General features: G+C 37.0%; 2 protein-coding genes and 1 long non-coding RNA gene across 7 annotated transcripts; all 3 read right to left on the bottom strand.

Moving 5' to 3' along the window:
• Window positions 1-2,758: 2,758 nt before the first annotated feature.
• FES1 (Zinc finger C-x8-C-x5-C-x3-H type family protein) lies at window positions 2,759-8,864 on the bottom strand. 5 transcript variants are annotated; one of them, XR_015791025.1, is made up of 7 exons: window positions 8,637-8,864; window positions 5,913-6,431; window positions 5,475-5,704; window positions 3,920-5,391; window positions 3,761-3,818; window positions 2,956-3,044; window positions 2,759-2,855 (listed from the first exon to the last, which is right to left on the bottom strand). XR_015791025.1 is itself a non-coding variant. In XM_022286430.2 (6 exons), exons 2-5 carry the CDS (start codon window positions 6,401-6,403, stop codon window positions 3,789-3,791), a joined length of 2,223 nt encoding a protein of 740 aa, XP_022142122.1. In that variant the 5' UTR covers window positions 6,404-6,431; window positions 8,637-8,864; the 3' UTR covers window positions 2,759-3,044; window positions 3,761-3,788. The 5 variants fall into 5 exon arrangements, 3 of the variants coding, with proteins under 3 accessions (XP_022142122.1, XP_022142120.1, XP_022142123.1); XR_015791004.1 differs by having other exon boundaries at window positions 2,956-3,818; XM_022286430.2 differs by having other exon boundaries at window positions 2,759-3,044.
• A 1,076-nt stretch (window positions 8,865-9,940) lies between these two features.
• On the bottom strand, window positions 9,941-12,011 carry LOC148213453 (uncharacterized). Its single transcript, XR_015791804.1, has 2 exons — window positions 11,491-12,011; window positions 9,941-10,585 (listed from the first exon to the last, which is right to left on the bottom strand). It is a non-coding gene; the product is annotated as an uncharacterized LOC148213453 (long non-coding RNA).
• A 2,832-nt stretch (window positions 12,012-14,843) lies between these two features.
• LOC111012250 (ethylene-responsive transcription factor 11) lies at window positions 14,844-16,083 on the bottom strand. Its single transcript, XM_022286327.2, has one exon. It carries the CDS (start codon window positions 15,892-15,894, stop codon window positions 15,181-15,183), a length of 714 nt encoding a protein of 237 aa, XP_022142019.1. The 5' UTR covers window positions 15,895-16,083; the 3' UTR covers window positions 14,844-15,180.
• Between the last annotated feature and the right edge of the window lie 296 nt (window positions 16,084-16,379).

Raw genomic sequence — 16,379 nt, forward strand, 5'->3', positions numbered from 1 at the left:
TCCTTATTTGTGCTTGTGGCAAACTGCTTTAGTTGACGCACAATCAAGCTTCTCGATCTGATTTTGTAGAAGGTTTTGAGGTTGATAGGAATAGGAATGGATTTCATGCTAATCATCTACAACTCGCCAATGAACTCCTCTATCCCTATGTTTAACACCTCTTTGATCTCTAACCCGTTCAAGATCATATTTGTATTTTAAAAAAGCTTCAGGCATCAACTAAGTCTACTGCAGCTAATATTAGTTTTTTTTTTTTTTTTTCATAAGAAACAAGGGAGACTTTCATTAAAAGGGCCCAAAAAAAGGCAAAATACAGCCTAGCGGACCTCGGGACAAGCAGTCCCTGCTCTGAAGAAGGATTACATAAAAGTTATCCAATCTAATCCAATAGTATAGGTCAAGTAATCACAAAAAATATTGTGTTGAGCACTCCAATTTGAGGTTGTAAACTGTACAAGATCACAAAAGTATTCAATAGAGTTGAACTTATCTAAAAAGAATCTAGCGTTCCTTTCTTTCCAAGTACCACAAAATCCCTTTTACCACATTTGACCACAACTTTAGCTTCATCCTTTAACCACCAACCGGAGAGTATTTCCACCGGACCATCCTCAAAATTGCTAATATTAGTTGCTTCAAAGAAGAGACTGGAGTGGGTTGAGGATCTCAGGTGCATAGCAAGGGATTCGCCTCTTCCATACTTAGGTTTCTCCCAGTTGGAAAGCCAGGGTATAAGTTGTATCTGAATCTGGACTTGAAAAGAATCTCTTGTAACTTGTAAGCTAGATAACTGGAAGTATGCCTTACTACCTACCGGAGGTAGGATTACGTTGATCGGGTTGGATATCTCAAATATTCCAAGCGCCTTGTAGTGTGAACTTAGGAGATCTAGAAGACAGTAAAGGAATTCCAATGTGAAGGATCAAGTTTGGTTGGTGAGCCTCATATAATGAAATGGAAATTTGTGTCTTTCTTGGTAGAAAATGTTGGTCTAAGTTTTTATTTTATTTATTTATTTATTTATTTAACTGGGAGTCGGACCCGGGAGACATCAAGGGTTTTTTGTATTAAACTCACTACAAGGTTCAAAATTAAGCCAGTATGGCCAAGAGACCCCAAGCTCTTGCCAACAAGGCTACCCCAGGTTGGTCTAAGTATTTGAAAACCTTAAATGCAAAAACATGCCGCTCCTTACTAAATCGTTGTGGAGATTCCCCTTGGAAGAGAGCCTTACAACATAAAAATTATTGATAGTGTAAGTTCAGTACTGATTCTGGTAGATGGCTCCCAGAATGTTAGTTACCTCGAAGAGCTCTTGGAAGACCATCATCAACCAAGAATTATCTTTAGGAATAGGATCTCTGTCATGCTAATAAAATAACGAGTAGATGCAGATTTTTGGGATTATAGGTGGACTAGGTTGGAACCTCAGAGTGCTGCTTCCTTATTCTTTATGCTTTCTGGTAGTAAAAGTCTCTGTGTCACAATGTTGGTTCACTGATGAAGAAAACATTGGGGATCCTTAAATTTAGAGTGAACCTAAAAAGGATGAATTAGTGGGAGAATGAATTTCTTTCATGAATATTTCACACTTGTTCCCCCTTTCTGCTGAGAGAGATAGTAGGGTGTGGAAGAAGCTGGATAGGGCTCCTTTTCCCCAGATCCCTCAATCAAGATATTTCTGAAGCTATCAAGAACATCAAAGCTACACTCTTCTCCTTGGAAGGTTGAATACCCAGGATAGAAAAGGATAGAAACATTCGGAGTCTGGTGCAAAATAGATCTTTAAACAGTAGATTTGTTTCTTCTTCCTAAGATGCCCATCCATTGGAGAAATTTGGAGACCTTTTCTCATCTTCAATTGGATGGTGCCTTGCCAAGGGCAACAAATTTATTAATTTTGTTTGGTTCCGTTTATTGTAGGAAGAAAGAGAAGACTTTATCACTTAACTATACTGATAAGAAGTTTGACTTGAGAGGAACAGAAGAGTTCTCTTAGGAGAAAAAGAAAAAGGTGGAAATTTTTGGAAAATTTGTGATTTAGTGGCGCTTCCTTTTGTAATTATGCTCTTCCATTGATTTCAGCCGATCACATAGAGTTTTTGCAACTGCTTCCTGCCTTCAAATGTCATCTAATCAATAAGATTTGTTTTCTATCGAGGAACAAAAATACTAAAGAAAAGGGTCAATTACTCGCATATTGCCATGATTTCTATAATGTCAGAGACTCAGAATAATTAATTAGTCCATGGAACACTGAAAGCTAGCTAAAACGAATATAATTTAAATCTCAATTTAGTGCATGTACTTTCATGCTTTTTTTTTTACCACTAAACTTTCCAACATTCCATTTTAGTCTAAAAAATTTAAATAAAAACCTATTTCAATCGTTGCCATAAATTTCCTCAAATAATTTAACACAAACCTAACACTCCCATGCGTCTGAGGCCTAAGTTTCAAAACAAATCAAGATTTTATGACATTATCAATAATTAATGATAAGACAAATGTAGTTTTTATATAAAGTTTGGGGGAAAATAATAACGGAGAACCTTTGAAATTTTTGGGACAAAAGCAAAATAAGTTTTTTTTTTTTATTAGAAATAAAGAGATTGTATTCAAAATCAACGAGAGCCTAAAACAAAGGCAAAAAACAGCCTAGAGGCAGAGAGTTGAGGGAACCCTCCCCAAAGGGACTATACAATCACGGAATTCAATTATGTAGAAAAAAGCAAAATAAGTATGAAAGGAGCAAAAATAAGATTTAAACAAAATAATAATAATAATAATAAATTATATATATATATACATACATATACATATAAATACATGATGTTTAACTTCTCTGGGATCGACTGTACTTCAACATCCAGAAAGTTCATACATGAGTTAGAAAAACATAGCTGAAACTAGATATGCCAAATAATAATAACAATAACGAGAGACTTTGCTAACCTTCAGCTAAAAACTGTCTCAGAAGCACTGCAGCTCATATCCAATAGGCCATAATTTCAGAATCAGCTAATGACAAGATATTCATCTATCTTTATTTTTCAACAGAAAACAAGAGACTTCATTAACCCAAAAAACAGATACAAAAGAAGATGGGGAGATAAGGCATTAATTTACCAAATAACTACAACCAAAGCTTTTATGTTAAAAAAAAAGGTGAGAAAGAAACCAAAGCCAAAAGAGCTTACCAAAAAGTTGCACCAATTGGCTTAAATGGAAAAAAAAAAAGTTGAACAATTAAAAAATCAATTAGAATGAGAATACAAAGACGAGCCAGAAAAGGTAATTAGATCTATAAATGTTATTGGATTGACAAAATAAGTAAATGTAAACAAGTTTACACCATTCGCCACTGCTTACATGAAAATAATATAGAATAATTAGTGAAAGCTAGAGCCGATCACGTTGGAAGTTATTAAGCTAGAAATTTAGTCGTCCTTTTTAAAGTATATACGTATTATTATTATTATTCTGTTTAATTGGGGGAAGGATTTCACCGGGTATAAGTGAACAAAACCATATTTAGGGTAGTTATAATGATAGGGTTATTTTAATAGAACTAGCAATAAGAATCAAACACAACTAGATGAGGCATGAGGGGAGAACAGATGCTTATGATAAGAAAATATCACAATGCATTAAATAATAATCATCACAACTAGCTTCAAGTTTCCAAGAACCAAGATTGTAAAACAACCTTCGACATACTCTTAAAGGCTTCTAAATTGTAGAATCCTTAGAAACTTACCAAAGAAAAAATGCATTAGCCTGCCATCTCAAGATTTTCCATATTTACTAACATAGCCCTGCAGATAAATGTCAATAATTGTCAGTACCACAAAGATTCTATCCAGATCCCATGATTTACATCATTCATAGTATTCATCTTTCTAATAAAGAAACCTACCTCAACAAGCTTCTCAATCTTTGGACGAGACGAAGAAAGATACAGCTTAACTGATTCTACGGTAGTCGGAACTTGATGAGATTGTAGTGTACCTAAAACCTTATGAAGTGTTTTCTTGACAACTGTGTTATGCACATCCTTTTTGAGATGACCCTCACGCCACTTTGGTTTCAATATTTCTTTCACCAATTCTATTAGAGCAGATCGGAAGTGCCTAGTTGCTTTTGATTCTTTGTGCACATTTCCATCCATGAGATGCTTACCATCCATATCACCAAGTTGTCGATCACTATCTGCTTCAGAATCCTTTTCATGCAATAAAATATTAGGAAGCCTAAGTTCACTGTCAGTATCCTTTTTTTTTGTTTTTGTAACATATTTTTCCCGGGTGAGACCCACGTGACCAGCCTCACTAATCCTAGAACCATTACAACCATCAACACCAGAAGATCCTTGCATTTCTGCTTCTAACAAAAGAGAATCCTTGCCATGTACATAGCAGTTTTTGTCATTCTTATCCTCCGCTTTATTACGAGAGGATAAAGAACTTGCATCATCATTAAATTCTGGCTTTGAGCTCCCAGGAACCATAAAATTACCTGATGCCTTACGTAAGGTACAAAGAGTCAATACTTCTTCATGTCCTTGACGATTGAGAGGAACACTATAAGAACCACCCACTATCCTTGGTACCTCAATGCTGTCCAGGAAAGGATCATACTGGCTTGCTGTATTTATTGAAGGAATAAAAAAGGATGGTCGAAAAGGTATAGATGGCTCCCAGTCATTAGAAGAATATTTCCCTTTGTACTCCGAAGAATTCATTGGTGCATTGGTTAATGAATTATCTGATTCAGAGGGAGAAAAGGAGGAAGAGCTTCTCATCAAGGAGGAAGCAGTCGTAAAAACACGAGGTTCTCTGTCAATAATAGACATCTTTTGAGCACCAAGGAGACTTGCACTTGTGGAAGATGTAAAAGAAAAAGAAGAGGTATTAGAGGTAGTAGAACGAGATGACAAACTACCAATTGTTGGAAGAGTAGTATTTAAATTCAAAGTTCTCGAAACTGGAGAAAGGTGATCGTTCTGCAAACGTGGGCATGCAACATTAGCAGGTTCCTCCATGACACCCAATTTCATGAAGCTGCCTGAAGAGAGACCAAACGTAGGAGGCAATCCATTCCTTGATGTAGAGACCCCTCTACTAAGGGGATAGGAGGGACCAAAACTAGTAGAAGGCAATTTATGGCAGTCAGGAAGTGTGCTCAGAAGTGAATCCTCTCTCTGATTCAATAAAAACTTGTTTGTCTCATGCAACCCATCCCATCCTTGCCTTTCAGTGAAGTCGCTCTGCAAAGTTCTTTCTGAAGAAAGGCCAAATTTCAGAGAAAATGAAGATTGTTTTAGAAAAGAAGAATCTGGTGGATGATGAAAAACTGGCGATTTCAACATGTCTGTACTGCATTGCAAACCTGTGCCATTCGAAAGTACTATTAGAATTTGATGCTAGAGAAGGTATTTCTGCCATGCATCTACATAAGTTACATTATCTCACCTTCATTGAGCTGAGCTTGTTTTTTCAAATATTCACCGCCTGTGTGTTCCTCTGAGTGCTCGTCACTACCATCGAATTTATCTTTTAAATGCAGGAAGCCACATGAACTACCTTTTATGCACCAGCCTTTAGCATAGAAGTCACAGATAGCTACAGCAGGGTGTTTGTCTTCAATATTAACACCAGCACTTGGGGACAAACTTCTTGTCCTCTTCTTTGAAGCAGCTGATCTGGAAATTCTAATTGTTAGGAATGGTTCAAGAACAATCCTTGACATCTGACAAGGAAATAAAATAACCACTCCGTATGAGAAATTTTTAGATGCGAAAGATGCTTGTATGGTACTTTCTTTTTCATTTTTTTTAATTTAACACAATTGTTAATATGGTACTTTGATGAGTAATAAAAAGGAAGTCGTTGAACCACCATAGTCAGTACCTTGATGCCATTTGGTTTTCTCCATTCTCTAGTTGCATGTCCGTTTGCTTACTTTCTCTCTCAGGATTCATAGTACTAATACTCCCTCCAATCGAGTGATTTTTTAGTCCAATATCACATTCCTTTACAGTGACACTTGATCCATTGGTGGCTTTGGCATCCATAATCTCACTATTGTAAAATGGAACCTTGTTGTCATAATTAGAGCCACCAAAATCGTTAGGTAAATTATTTCTCAGAGCCTCTACATCTTTATCATCAACTGTATATTTTTTATCTTCTGTCTCCTTGTCCTTCAGACACTTCCTTGATTCAACTTTCGTGCACTCTCCAAGTGATTGCTCCTCCAGTTTTGCCAATGGCTTACCAGACAGACTAAAAAGTTCAAGATTGCCACTACTTTCACCTACGGTGGACAGTTTATTGACTTCAGACTTTTCAGGGACTACGGTATCTGATCTCAAGTGCTTGTCATGGCTCTTGGTATCCATATCATTACAAACATCTACAAGGTACACACTGAGACAAAGAAAAGAAGTCATTCGTGTGAGAAAAGAAAAGACTTTTGTATATAGTATCCACAGGACAACAGATCGGTCATGTGGTAGGAGGAAGACCAAGAGACTACTGACTCTGAGAAAACTAACCAAAACAGAATCCAAAACTAGCTATTTGGAAATGGAGTTAAAAGATTCTGTTTAACACTTGATCTTTTAAATCAAAATTGTGTTTTTAGTACAGATCTAGCGAATTTTTAAAAGGCTGTTTAAAAAAACTCAATTTACTTTTAAGAAGCACCAAAACCACAGCCATTAAACAACAATAATTGGTGCATAGTAGCTGGGATACGGCATAGAGATTTCTTTCTACACAGTTGTACTAAGCGTTTCCACAAAAAAAACTCAGGCAGACAACTTGATAGACAAACTAGGAAGAACTCTTCTTCTCACAAAGTCTTCTCAGCCAAAATTAACAAAAAAGAGTGGGAGAGAGAATCTTGGTTCCATGAATGCCTCAACCTCAAGGCTCTTTAATAAGAACCAAGATGTTCTAGCATGCCCCTGGACCAATCACTCGTTTAAGGGCCAAACAGCTACAACTAGTCCTCGACTCTCCCATCCAAGTAGTAGTGAGCTTAACTAATGAGGCTCAAAAGAGTACAGATGGAAAGAAACTCTACACATAGCGCCAAATGAAGATATAAGGAGATAACGTAGCTTTGTGTTAGGGAATTCTACTATTTAAATTTTGTTATTTTTCGTGTTTAAGTCCTAATAGTTTGGCCAATAATGTGGCCTTAATAAGAATTCTTATTTTTAGATATTTATTTTAAATTACTTATGCCACCCTATTTAGAGGTCGTATAGTCTTTAGAGTTCATCACTTCTTTGCGATTCTCGACCTAGGATTGCATGCTTGAACACTCAAAGTAGTTTGATCAACCTTCTAATGGAGTGTTCAACTTTGAGTATGGAATTAGTTATCCTTACCCATAGTCTTTGACCATCAAAGTTTTTTTTTTTTTAAATATCCGTGAGTGTCCAAGCCAGCTTGCGCGCACCTTGACCAATCTCACGGGGCAGCTGCCTGACCCCACAATATTAGGTGCCAAAAAACACATAGGATTTAATTCCTAAGGTAGGTAGCTATAGTGGATCATCAAAGTAATCTATCATCGAATTGATTTGGGATTTTAGGTGTTGACAGTTAGAGGTTCTCCTTTGGTAGAAGGGTTCTCACCTACAACTCCCTACGATTGCATATCACTCTTCGTCAAAGTGATCCTCCCTTGCCGTTTTTAGTCTATTGGTGATGGATTATTTTATTCACCTCCTGCATGAAGTTACGAAAGGGAGATTGATAGAAGGTTTTACTATGACTATAAATAAATACATGTTACCCACCTTAAGACATGCTCCTTTTCTCCACCTTTATTGGAAAGATGATCTCTAACTGCTTTAACTTAATTGAAGCATTCAAATCCACCTCAAATCTCAAAATAAACCTAGAGAAATTCATAGTGGCTGGGATCAATTGGAGAGAGGGCTTTAGGGAGGATTCAGGTGCTTAGCTTTGGGATGTTCGGCAAGTCTGCTCCCTCTTAATTACTTGGGTCACTAAGATGAAAGCTTTTGTCTACCTTTGTAGGGTAGGGTGGCAATTTTACACAACGATTTGGAAGAAAACATTGTCAAGGAAGTAATATTATTCGTTTCCAATCATACAGTCCGAAAAAAGATGTAATGAGTTGTAACCATAAGGTTTACTTTTCCTTCTTGAATGAGTGACCGAGCAGGACAACCTCCATAAAGCCTTTAACATTCCCAGGAGGAACCATATGCTAGTTGTAAACATTTTGTTGGGAGACAGATAGCTAAGCAGCTCATCGAAGGAGCATAGAATTCCACGTCTTTCGAGGAACCGGACACGTTCCCTTGTGTCAAGCTCGTTAAAAGTTTCCACGCATAACTCCCTCCCCACCGCGCCTCCTACCTTCTTTCTGACTGCTAGACCCATAAACATTTATATTGTCCACTGTCTTGGAATTGCAGAATACTCAAAGAATAAAAGATTGATTGGGCAGCCAAAAACTAAACCCTAAAAATAAAATTGGCAGCTAAAGATCAAAAATTTTGAACTGATTGTGTCTTGAACTTAAAAGATTCAGAAACCATGTTCCAGATACACCATATACAAACAGTGCAGAGAGAGAGAGCATCATACATATTCGAGATTGAAGCTGCTGGACAATCGGGAATGCTAAAACCAAGAATTAGGGCATCCGGCTTCCGGCTTCCGGCTCCGGCTTCTGGATTTTGGCCTTTGGGTTCGTAAACGAAAGCTTCTTCCCAAGACTTAACAATACTTGAAATCGAGTGAAAAAGGTAAATGAACACAGCCTACCGTGGTTGAGAACCGGGCTCTGGTACTTCGTTTCTTTTTCTTTTTTTTTTTGGACAGATAAGTTTTTTTTTTTCCTTCTTTCTTTTTTTTTAGTACAAGCCGAAAACAGAACCAAATTAATTAAAACGTTAAACGGTTTGGTAATTAATTAACGTTAATTTGATAAAGAAAAAAAAAGTTGATTAACATTAATAATAAATAAAAAAGGCATTTCTTATTTTTCGCCCTGACTAATCCAGAGTTGACCGTTCAAATGAAAGCCAACATATTTAATTAAAGTTAGAGTTATATATCAATTACGATTGACTATGCTTGCTTTGACAATTATATATATACAAACTTTAAACTTTAAATAGTAAAATGGTTTTTATTTACCTTCGGATGTTGTGTAGTGACAGGAGGTTTGAACACCCGAGATCTAGGTTCGAATCTGTGTAAAAAAATGGTTTTTATATTGATAAGAGAAACAGTATCTTACTATTTTTCGAATGTCGTGTAAATTAATTAATTATTTAGATGGGCCCTCAATTTGTGCCAACAATCCAAACCACACGCTAAGCCCAAGTATCATATGGTCCAAATATTTATCTGGAGTAACAGTCCATTTAAGATAGGTAATTTTAAAAAAATGCAAGAATAATTTTTTAGTTTTAAAATAATAGCCAGTTTATAAATAGAAGAATCCCTACTAATTTTATCGGTACGAAATTACGCTTTTGCTAAAATCTGTTAGAATATAGAATAATTAATGGATAAAAAGTTATTTTCATTTTAAAAGATATAACCGAATAAAACATGTAAAATAATCAAACGATTGGAAAAAACAAAATGGACATTTATTCTTGATAAATATCAGTTAGACCATTTTTTTTTAATGGAAAGGTAAATAAATAAACCTACTCCAATTTTCTATTTGTTTTTAGTCCTTTTTCAAGATTCATGTAAAAGCCAAATGACCCATAACTTTACTGGGCTCGGCCCAACATCAGGACAAATCGTCCTATTGATTTTTTATTGGCTCCATCTTTTTTATTAACAGAACTTATCCACTAAATGTGGAATTAATTGATTTGATCCATTGGTTCCAACTATTTAAATTAGATTTATTCTGATAACAAGATCAATGATGTATAATATATATATATATAGGAAAATACTAGGTTGGGACTATTAACAAGAAAGTAGGAGGAGAACGATAGTTGTTCTCGTTAATGCGTAGATTTGGTTGGGTGAATTGACCAAATATCACATTAAAGAGGCTCGACATTGACTTGCAAAACATAAAATAACTTAACACTAGTGTGGTACTAACCGCACACACCCCAATACTTAAAATTACAACAGAGAAATTTAATAATGTGTAGCCTTAGAGTATGATTTTTTTTTTTTGGTACCTTTAAGGTTTAGTTTTCCATTATATTTATAGGAATCAAATCCTATTCTCTTTAAGATATCTAATTATTTTTTAATATTCTTGGGTTTTAGAGATAACATCACTGTGGGTTGGACGAGACAAGAGAAAGGCAGTTGGCTCGTCATTGGACTTATAGAGAAAAAGGCCAACTGTTGAGACCAAGTTAGTCGTGTGTCGAGCCTTGGCTAGTCGCATCCTGTGAATCGTTTGTTCGCCAAGCCTTTGAGTTCGGGTCTTTGCTCTTCTTTCCTCTAATTTGGGCCATCTCGAATTTATTTGTTGCTTGTGGACTTCATTTGGGCTTCATTTCCCTCTAACTTGTCCGTCGGGTTCAACTTTATTTTTCCGGCAACATCTATAATGAACAATTATATCTAATCTAATTATGAATACAACTCTTAACTTATTAAAAAGTAGAAATGACAAAAATTAGAGATGACAAAAATTATCGATGACTAAGATGCCTGCCCAAAACATGCCATGAGTCTTTGATTTAATTATGGTTGAGATCTTGAGAGAAAAACATATTATATATCTCACGTTGACTTTCCAGTCAAGAGAATTAACCAACATAAACATAACTAAATGGTAAAGACACTTGGTCGTTATTTTAATTTCTTACCTCATATTTATTGTACAAAGAAAACAATGAATATAATAATAATTTTTTATTCTACGCAACCCACTATATTGAACTATCCATACTCCTCAAATTCCTCTTTTTCTTACTTCAATGTCATTAAGCCAACTCTTAAAATTTTAATCGGTCAGTCATTCATCTTTTTTGGTATTAAATTACTAATAAATCTATTAAATAATTCAACAATCACGATGTAAAACTAATAAACAACCACCTTAATCATTATAATCGACTCTTAAACCGGCATTTAATTGAAATCAACAACAAACGTATCTACGAAAGTATTATGTTTCAATTGTAGCTACTAGTACCGTATTTGTCCTCCTGATTTCAAAACAAGAAAAAAAAATATATCTTATCAACAAATTATATTTAAGTAATCTATCATCATCCCATAAAAAGGTGAGGGTGAATGGTTGTATTTCAAAATCAAAACTCTTAACTTTAGGAATCCTCAATTTTCACTGTGCCACAAAAATTTAGAAAATGGACTGGTTAGATAAAAGATATCATTAATCTTGGAGGCAATTATATAAATATGGTGACATAAATAAATATTTTAAATATGAAAATAGAAAACGGGAATTTATTATTTTCTGTTATCATAATGATTAACAAACCTTATACTTTCAAAGAAAAGGGCTCCCCCGTCCGCCCCATCCCGGCGTTTGCAATCGCATATTATATTATATTATATTCGACGTACCATCTCATCATTAAAGATAACGGGTAGAGCGCGTCGGTACACGTGGCGAGAATCCGGGAAGCTCGGTGAAACGTGTTGGAATCAGGCCCTGGAATGGGCCGTACACGTGGGGCCCAATTCGACTTGAACGCCACGTTCTCGCTCTCGAAACTTTCGTCTAAGGCAAGGCTCTCACACTTTCTCATGTCCATCATATTCTCCCGTTATGGGATACAAAATCCCACCCCCAAATATTTCTGCACGCCCACCACACGTACACCCACGCGCTCAATCGCGTGTCGGCCAAGCTCCGCTTTCGCCATCCGCCCATGGGCTCAGGCCCATATACTTAGGCCCACCCCATCCCCCGTTAGCTGTATTCACTGGGCGTGTCGCCTCAAAATGCAGCAACCTCCACGTCGGAAGCAGCCGCCGCCACCCACTAATAATTCATTATTATTATACCCCACCCCCAGTTGGTTAACATTATATTTTATTTAATTTTTTTTTTATTTTTTATTATAAGGTTCTTTTTGAGGTGCCCTGCCAAACGTGGCACATCACTCATCGCAGGGCATCTCTCGCATTTCCCAGTTCGGCCGCTTTTTTCTTTTAATTAAAATTAAAATTCAAAGTTGGTGGGCCCCACTCCCAAACAACAGGCTTCTCTGAAACACGCCAACTTGCCGGTGTGACCATCTGTCTGTCTCTGTCCAACACGTCAACACGTTCTCACCCCCGCGCCGTACGTTGCCCTGCCCTTCCCCCCTGCCCGCCTGCCCCTACTATTTTTTTTTTTCTAATTAAAAAAATCTACTTTTGCATTTGCCTAAAGATTTGATTTCCCAGGATTCTGCCGATCGGTTCAAAACGCAGACAAAAGTTACGCGGACTTTAGAAATTTACTGAATTTAAATATTCATCTAGATGGGCGTTCTGTTTTGAGTGCGGCGGACCTAATCTCCATAAACAAAATTTTTAATTTCTATTTTACAATTTAATAAATCTTCTGCTGGAAGCTCTCAGTTTCGTGCCCATAATTATATTGACTCCATTTTCTCTTTCTACGTTTTATTATTTTTATATCCAAATAATTAATTAAGTTTTAAAGCCGTTTGGTTTGCCATGGTAAATGAATCTTCCATTCCATTCAATGCATATCACATATACGAATTCAGGGTTTTTTTTTCTTTTTTTTTTTTTAAACAAATGTTGAATTAAAGTGAAAGGGAATATTTTGAGAAGAGAGAGGTGATATATTTTATCAAAGGGCTTTGTCGGATTGAATGTGAATAGAACACGTCTTTTCAAACACAGAGCAGAAGATTTGCAAAAACATTGACATTTTTCATGTCGGATAGGTGGGGTAATTAATTTAGGTCCATGTTCATTATAAATCATAATGCTTTCAGTAGAAACGGCTCGATTTTCTACATTTCTGGTCCATGGGCTATATAGGTTGAAACTCTTTACTGCTTTTTTAAAAATATAATTAATTATTGTTTTCAACTGTTGTAGATTTTAATTCTCCTGTTATAAATTTGCATGGGATTATTTGGCTTGATAACTAAGTTATGAAAGGTTGAAAATAAATGAAAATATTTCGTTGAAACAATAATGCCACGTCGTCCATGATAGTCTTGCCGTGGAAATAAGCATCTCCTTATACTTAAAGAGCTAAAAAATATTTTAATAAAGTCTTCCTTGATAACAAATTTTGCTTTTTTATTTGATGCAGCTTTGTTAAGAAATCAACTCGTTTGATATTAGTTTTTATACCATAGTTACTGTATATACACACAATCCATCATATACCTTTTTTTTTGTTCTTTTCCTTAAAAACAAAGATAAAAAGAAAAAATATACTTAAATTATACTTTAATTTATATACTATCAATTTTTGTTTACTGTCAATTTTTGTCTACTTTGATTTGTGCTTCAATTTCCATTTTGTATACTAATTATACATGCAATGAATAAAAAATAAGAAAATATAACTTTTTTTTGATATTCCTAAAAAACTAAAAAAAACAAAAAACAAAAAACAAAGAGATTTGTTTTTAGAATTTGCATACAGCTTCAAAAGTGGTTCTTAAAAACAAAAATAAGAAAATATAACTTTATTATTTCTCTTGGTTTTGTTTACCGTTTTTGAAAAAACATAGACAACATAATTATTTTATCATTTTTACATAATATAACACAAACATCTTCAACATTCAATTCGAAAAAAAAAAAAAAAACTTTCATTAGAAATTTTTTGGTTTAGTTTAAAATTTTAGAGAAACAATGATCAAACATGTTTATAATTTTTTTTTCAAACATTATGATATATTTTTTGTCCAAAAACAAAAAGTAATAACATTATCAAAATTGGTCCAACATAATCTAAAGTGTACGTGACCCTTAAAACTAAAAATAGGGTATATGGTAGAGATTTTAACATAAATTTTGATTCACGAGGGTCTTTGTAAGATGCAACATCCAGGGATATTTTAGGTTTGAGCACAAAATTAGTAGGCCTTGGTAAATTTAATTAAGAGCAATAAAAAAGAAAATGAAGCTAAAGGTAAGAGGAGGAGAGGACAGGAGGGGATTGGAGAGTGCAGAGCCACATCCGTTTGGCAGTCGCCAGTTACCACTTTACCCTCCCACTCCCAACTCTCAACTCTCAACTCTCAATTATATTTTAAAACCTATAAATGGGAAAAGCGAAATCTTCCTCATTAGATATCCATCCCAGACTGGGCCCCACCCCTACGCCCTAACAAATAAATAAAGAAATAAAATCGGCAGCCGCGCAGCGCATCCCCACTTCCCCTTTCGGTTCCGTTGTGGTCCCGCCATTTCGGGTTATTGTACATTGGACGGCCGCCACGCACGTGCCCCACCTCACCCTCACGCACTTCGACGTTAATTTCAAGGATTACCAAAACAAATCCCCTGCCGACCTCACCACAACCGTGTGGGGGACGCCACACCAAATTAAAAACTCTCTCACTCGTGCAGTGTGTGAAACGCAAAGCAAAGCCGCCGGCGGATTTCAATACACGTGTCCTTTGTGTTTTCTCCAGCTCAAACAACTAATCCATCAGTCTTCGGATTTAAGGACACGATTCCACGTGTCACCACTGCCCCTTCCCCAAAAAAATAAAAAGAAGCCCCTCCTTCAATCTTATCCTACAGCGACCTTCAGCTCCTGCCATTCTTCGCCACCGCCCCCCAATCATTCAATTTCTTTAATTAATAATTCAGCCAGATTGAGAAAGAAAGAAAGAAACGGAGATATTGTTTGTAAGAATTACGAGCGTTAATTCATTCCTTGTAAAAATATTTTTCTCAGAGATTACAACTTCCAACTACAGAAATTAAATCAAGGGAAACAAAAAAAATATTGCAAAATGATCCCTCGTCGATGAGAACAGCAGGGAGAACCCTGTGTGTACGGGTTTTGTCTGCTGCAAAAAATGAGGAGATCGGATTCGTATTCACAATCGTATCATCTTCTTCTCCGTCATAATCCTTTCGTATTTAAGGCTGTTATTAAACAAAAACCGAAAAAAAGGGAAGACCTAATTTATGATAATCCCCAACCGATGGTGCGAGATATGTAGGGTAAAAAAATTCAGGCGGTTTCTGGTGGGGGAAAGTTCAGATCGAAATCGAGGCCGCTTCCTCTTGGCTTGAGGTCCTGGCCGTTCATGTCGACGACGGAGGAGGAATCGGAGTCACTCTGTACGCCGCCGCTTGCGAAATCGCGCCGGAAATCACTCACCGCTTCGTGATGGTGATCGAAGGGTAGCCGTTGGTTCTGATGATGACTCTTGATCATTCCGGAACGAAAAGCGGCATCGAAATACAGAAGGTGATTCGATGCCGGTATGCCGCGGGCGAAAACGTTTCCGATCATGGGAATTTGGTAGCGCTGGAACGGAATACTGATGGCTCCGGCGATTCCGTGGCCGAGATTGAGATTCAAAGGGGAGGAATCAACCATCAGAGCTTGCTCCCGGCTGGAGGACTCAACCGTGCTACTCTGACTGGGGCTCTGATTGTTGATGTTGTTAATCTTATTGTTAAGGTTAAGAAGATCTTGGGAGGGCAAGGGGAAATTGGTCTTGGCCTTGGCGCCGCGGAACTCTCTAGCGGCAGTATCGTAGGCACGGGCGGCCTCTTCCGCCGTGTCGAAGGTTCCGAGCCAGACGCGGCTCTTCTTGCACGGATCTCTGATCTCAGCGGCGTATCTTCCCCAAGGCCTCTTCCTCACTCCTCTGAAATGCACTTCCTTAACGCTCCCGCCGTTACCCTTGACGGCCACCGCCTTCTCCCTCGGCGCCATTTATCCGAAAATCCAGATCAGATCAGATCAGATCAGATCAAAAATCAAATCGAACAAACGAAAAGGGATTTCTCGCGTTTGATCCTCGAGAAAGTAATTTCTTCTTCTTCTTCTTCGTAATTGGGTGAGAGAGAGAGAGAGAGAGAGAGAGAGAGAGAGAGAGAGAGAGAGAGAGAGAGAGAGAGAGAGGGCAATGGGTTGAGATGCCGAGGAGTGGAGAAACGATGGTCGCTTTTTATAGAAGGGGTTGGGAAATCGGGGGATGAATCGGCGAGGAATTGATGAAATTGGGCGAACGGCGTGGATAGAGAGAGGGGGGCACAGTCAACAAGAGCTTTGACTGAGAAAGGGGCGGCTACTCCGGAGGGCGTGGTGGTAATTTCGCAATCCAGTCCCCGAATTATGTGTCATGTGGGGTTGTCAATACAGCAGATCCACAGGGAAGGGCGCGTTTTGCATTACTGTTGATTACGTTTGCTTTTACC

The sequence above is a fragment of the Momordica charantia genome (assembly GCF_013281855.1).
Source record: "Momordica charantia cultivar OHB3-1 chromosome 1 unlocalized genomic scaffold, Mcharantia_2.0 BLBB01000001.1, whole genome shotgun sequence".
Taxonomy (NCBI): domain Eukaryota; kingdom Viridiplantae; phylum Streptophyta; class Magnoliopsida; order Cucurbitales; family Cucurbitaceae; genus Momordica; species Momordica charantia.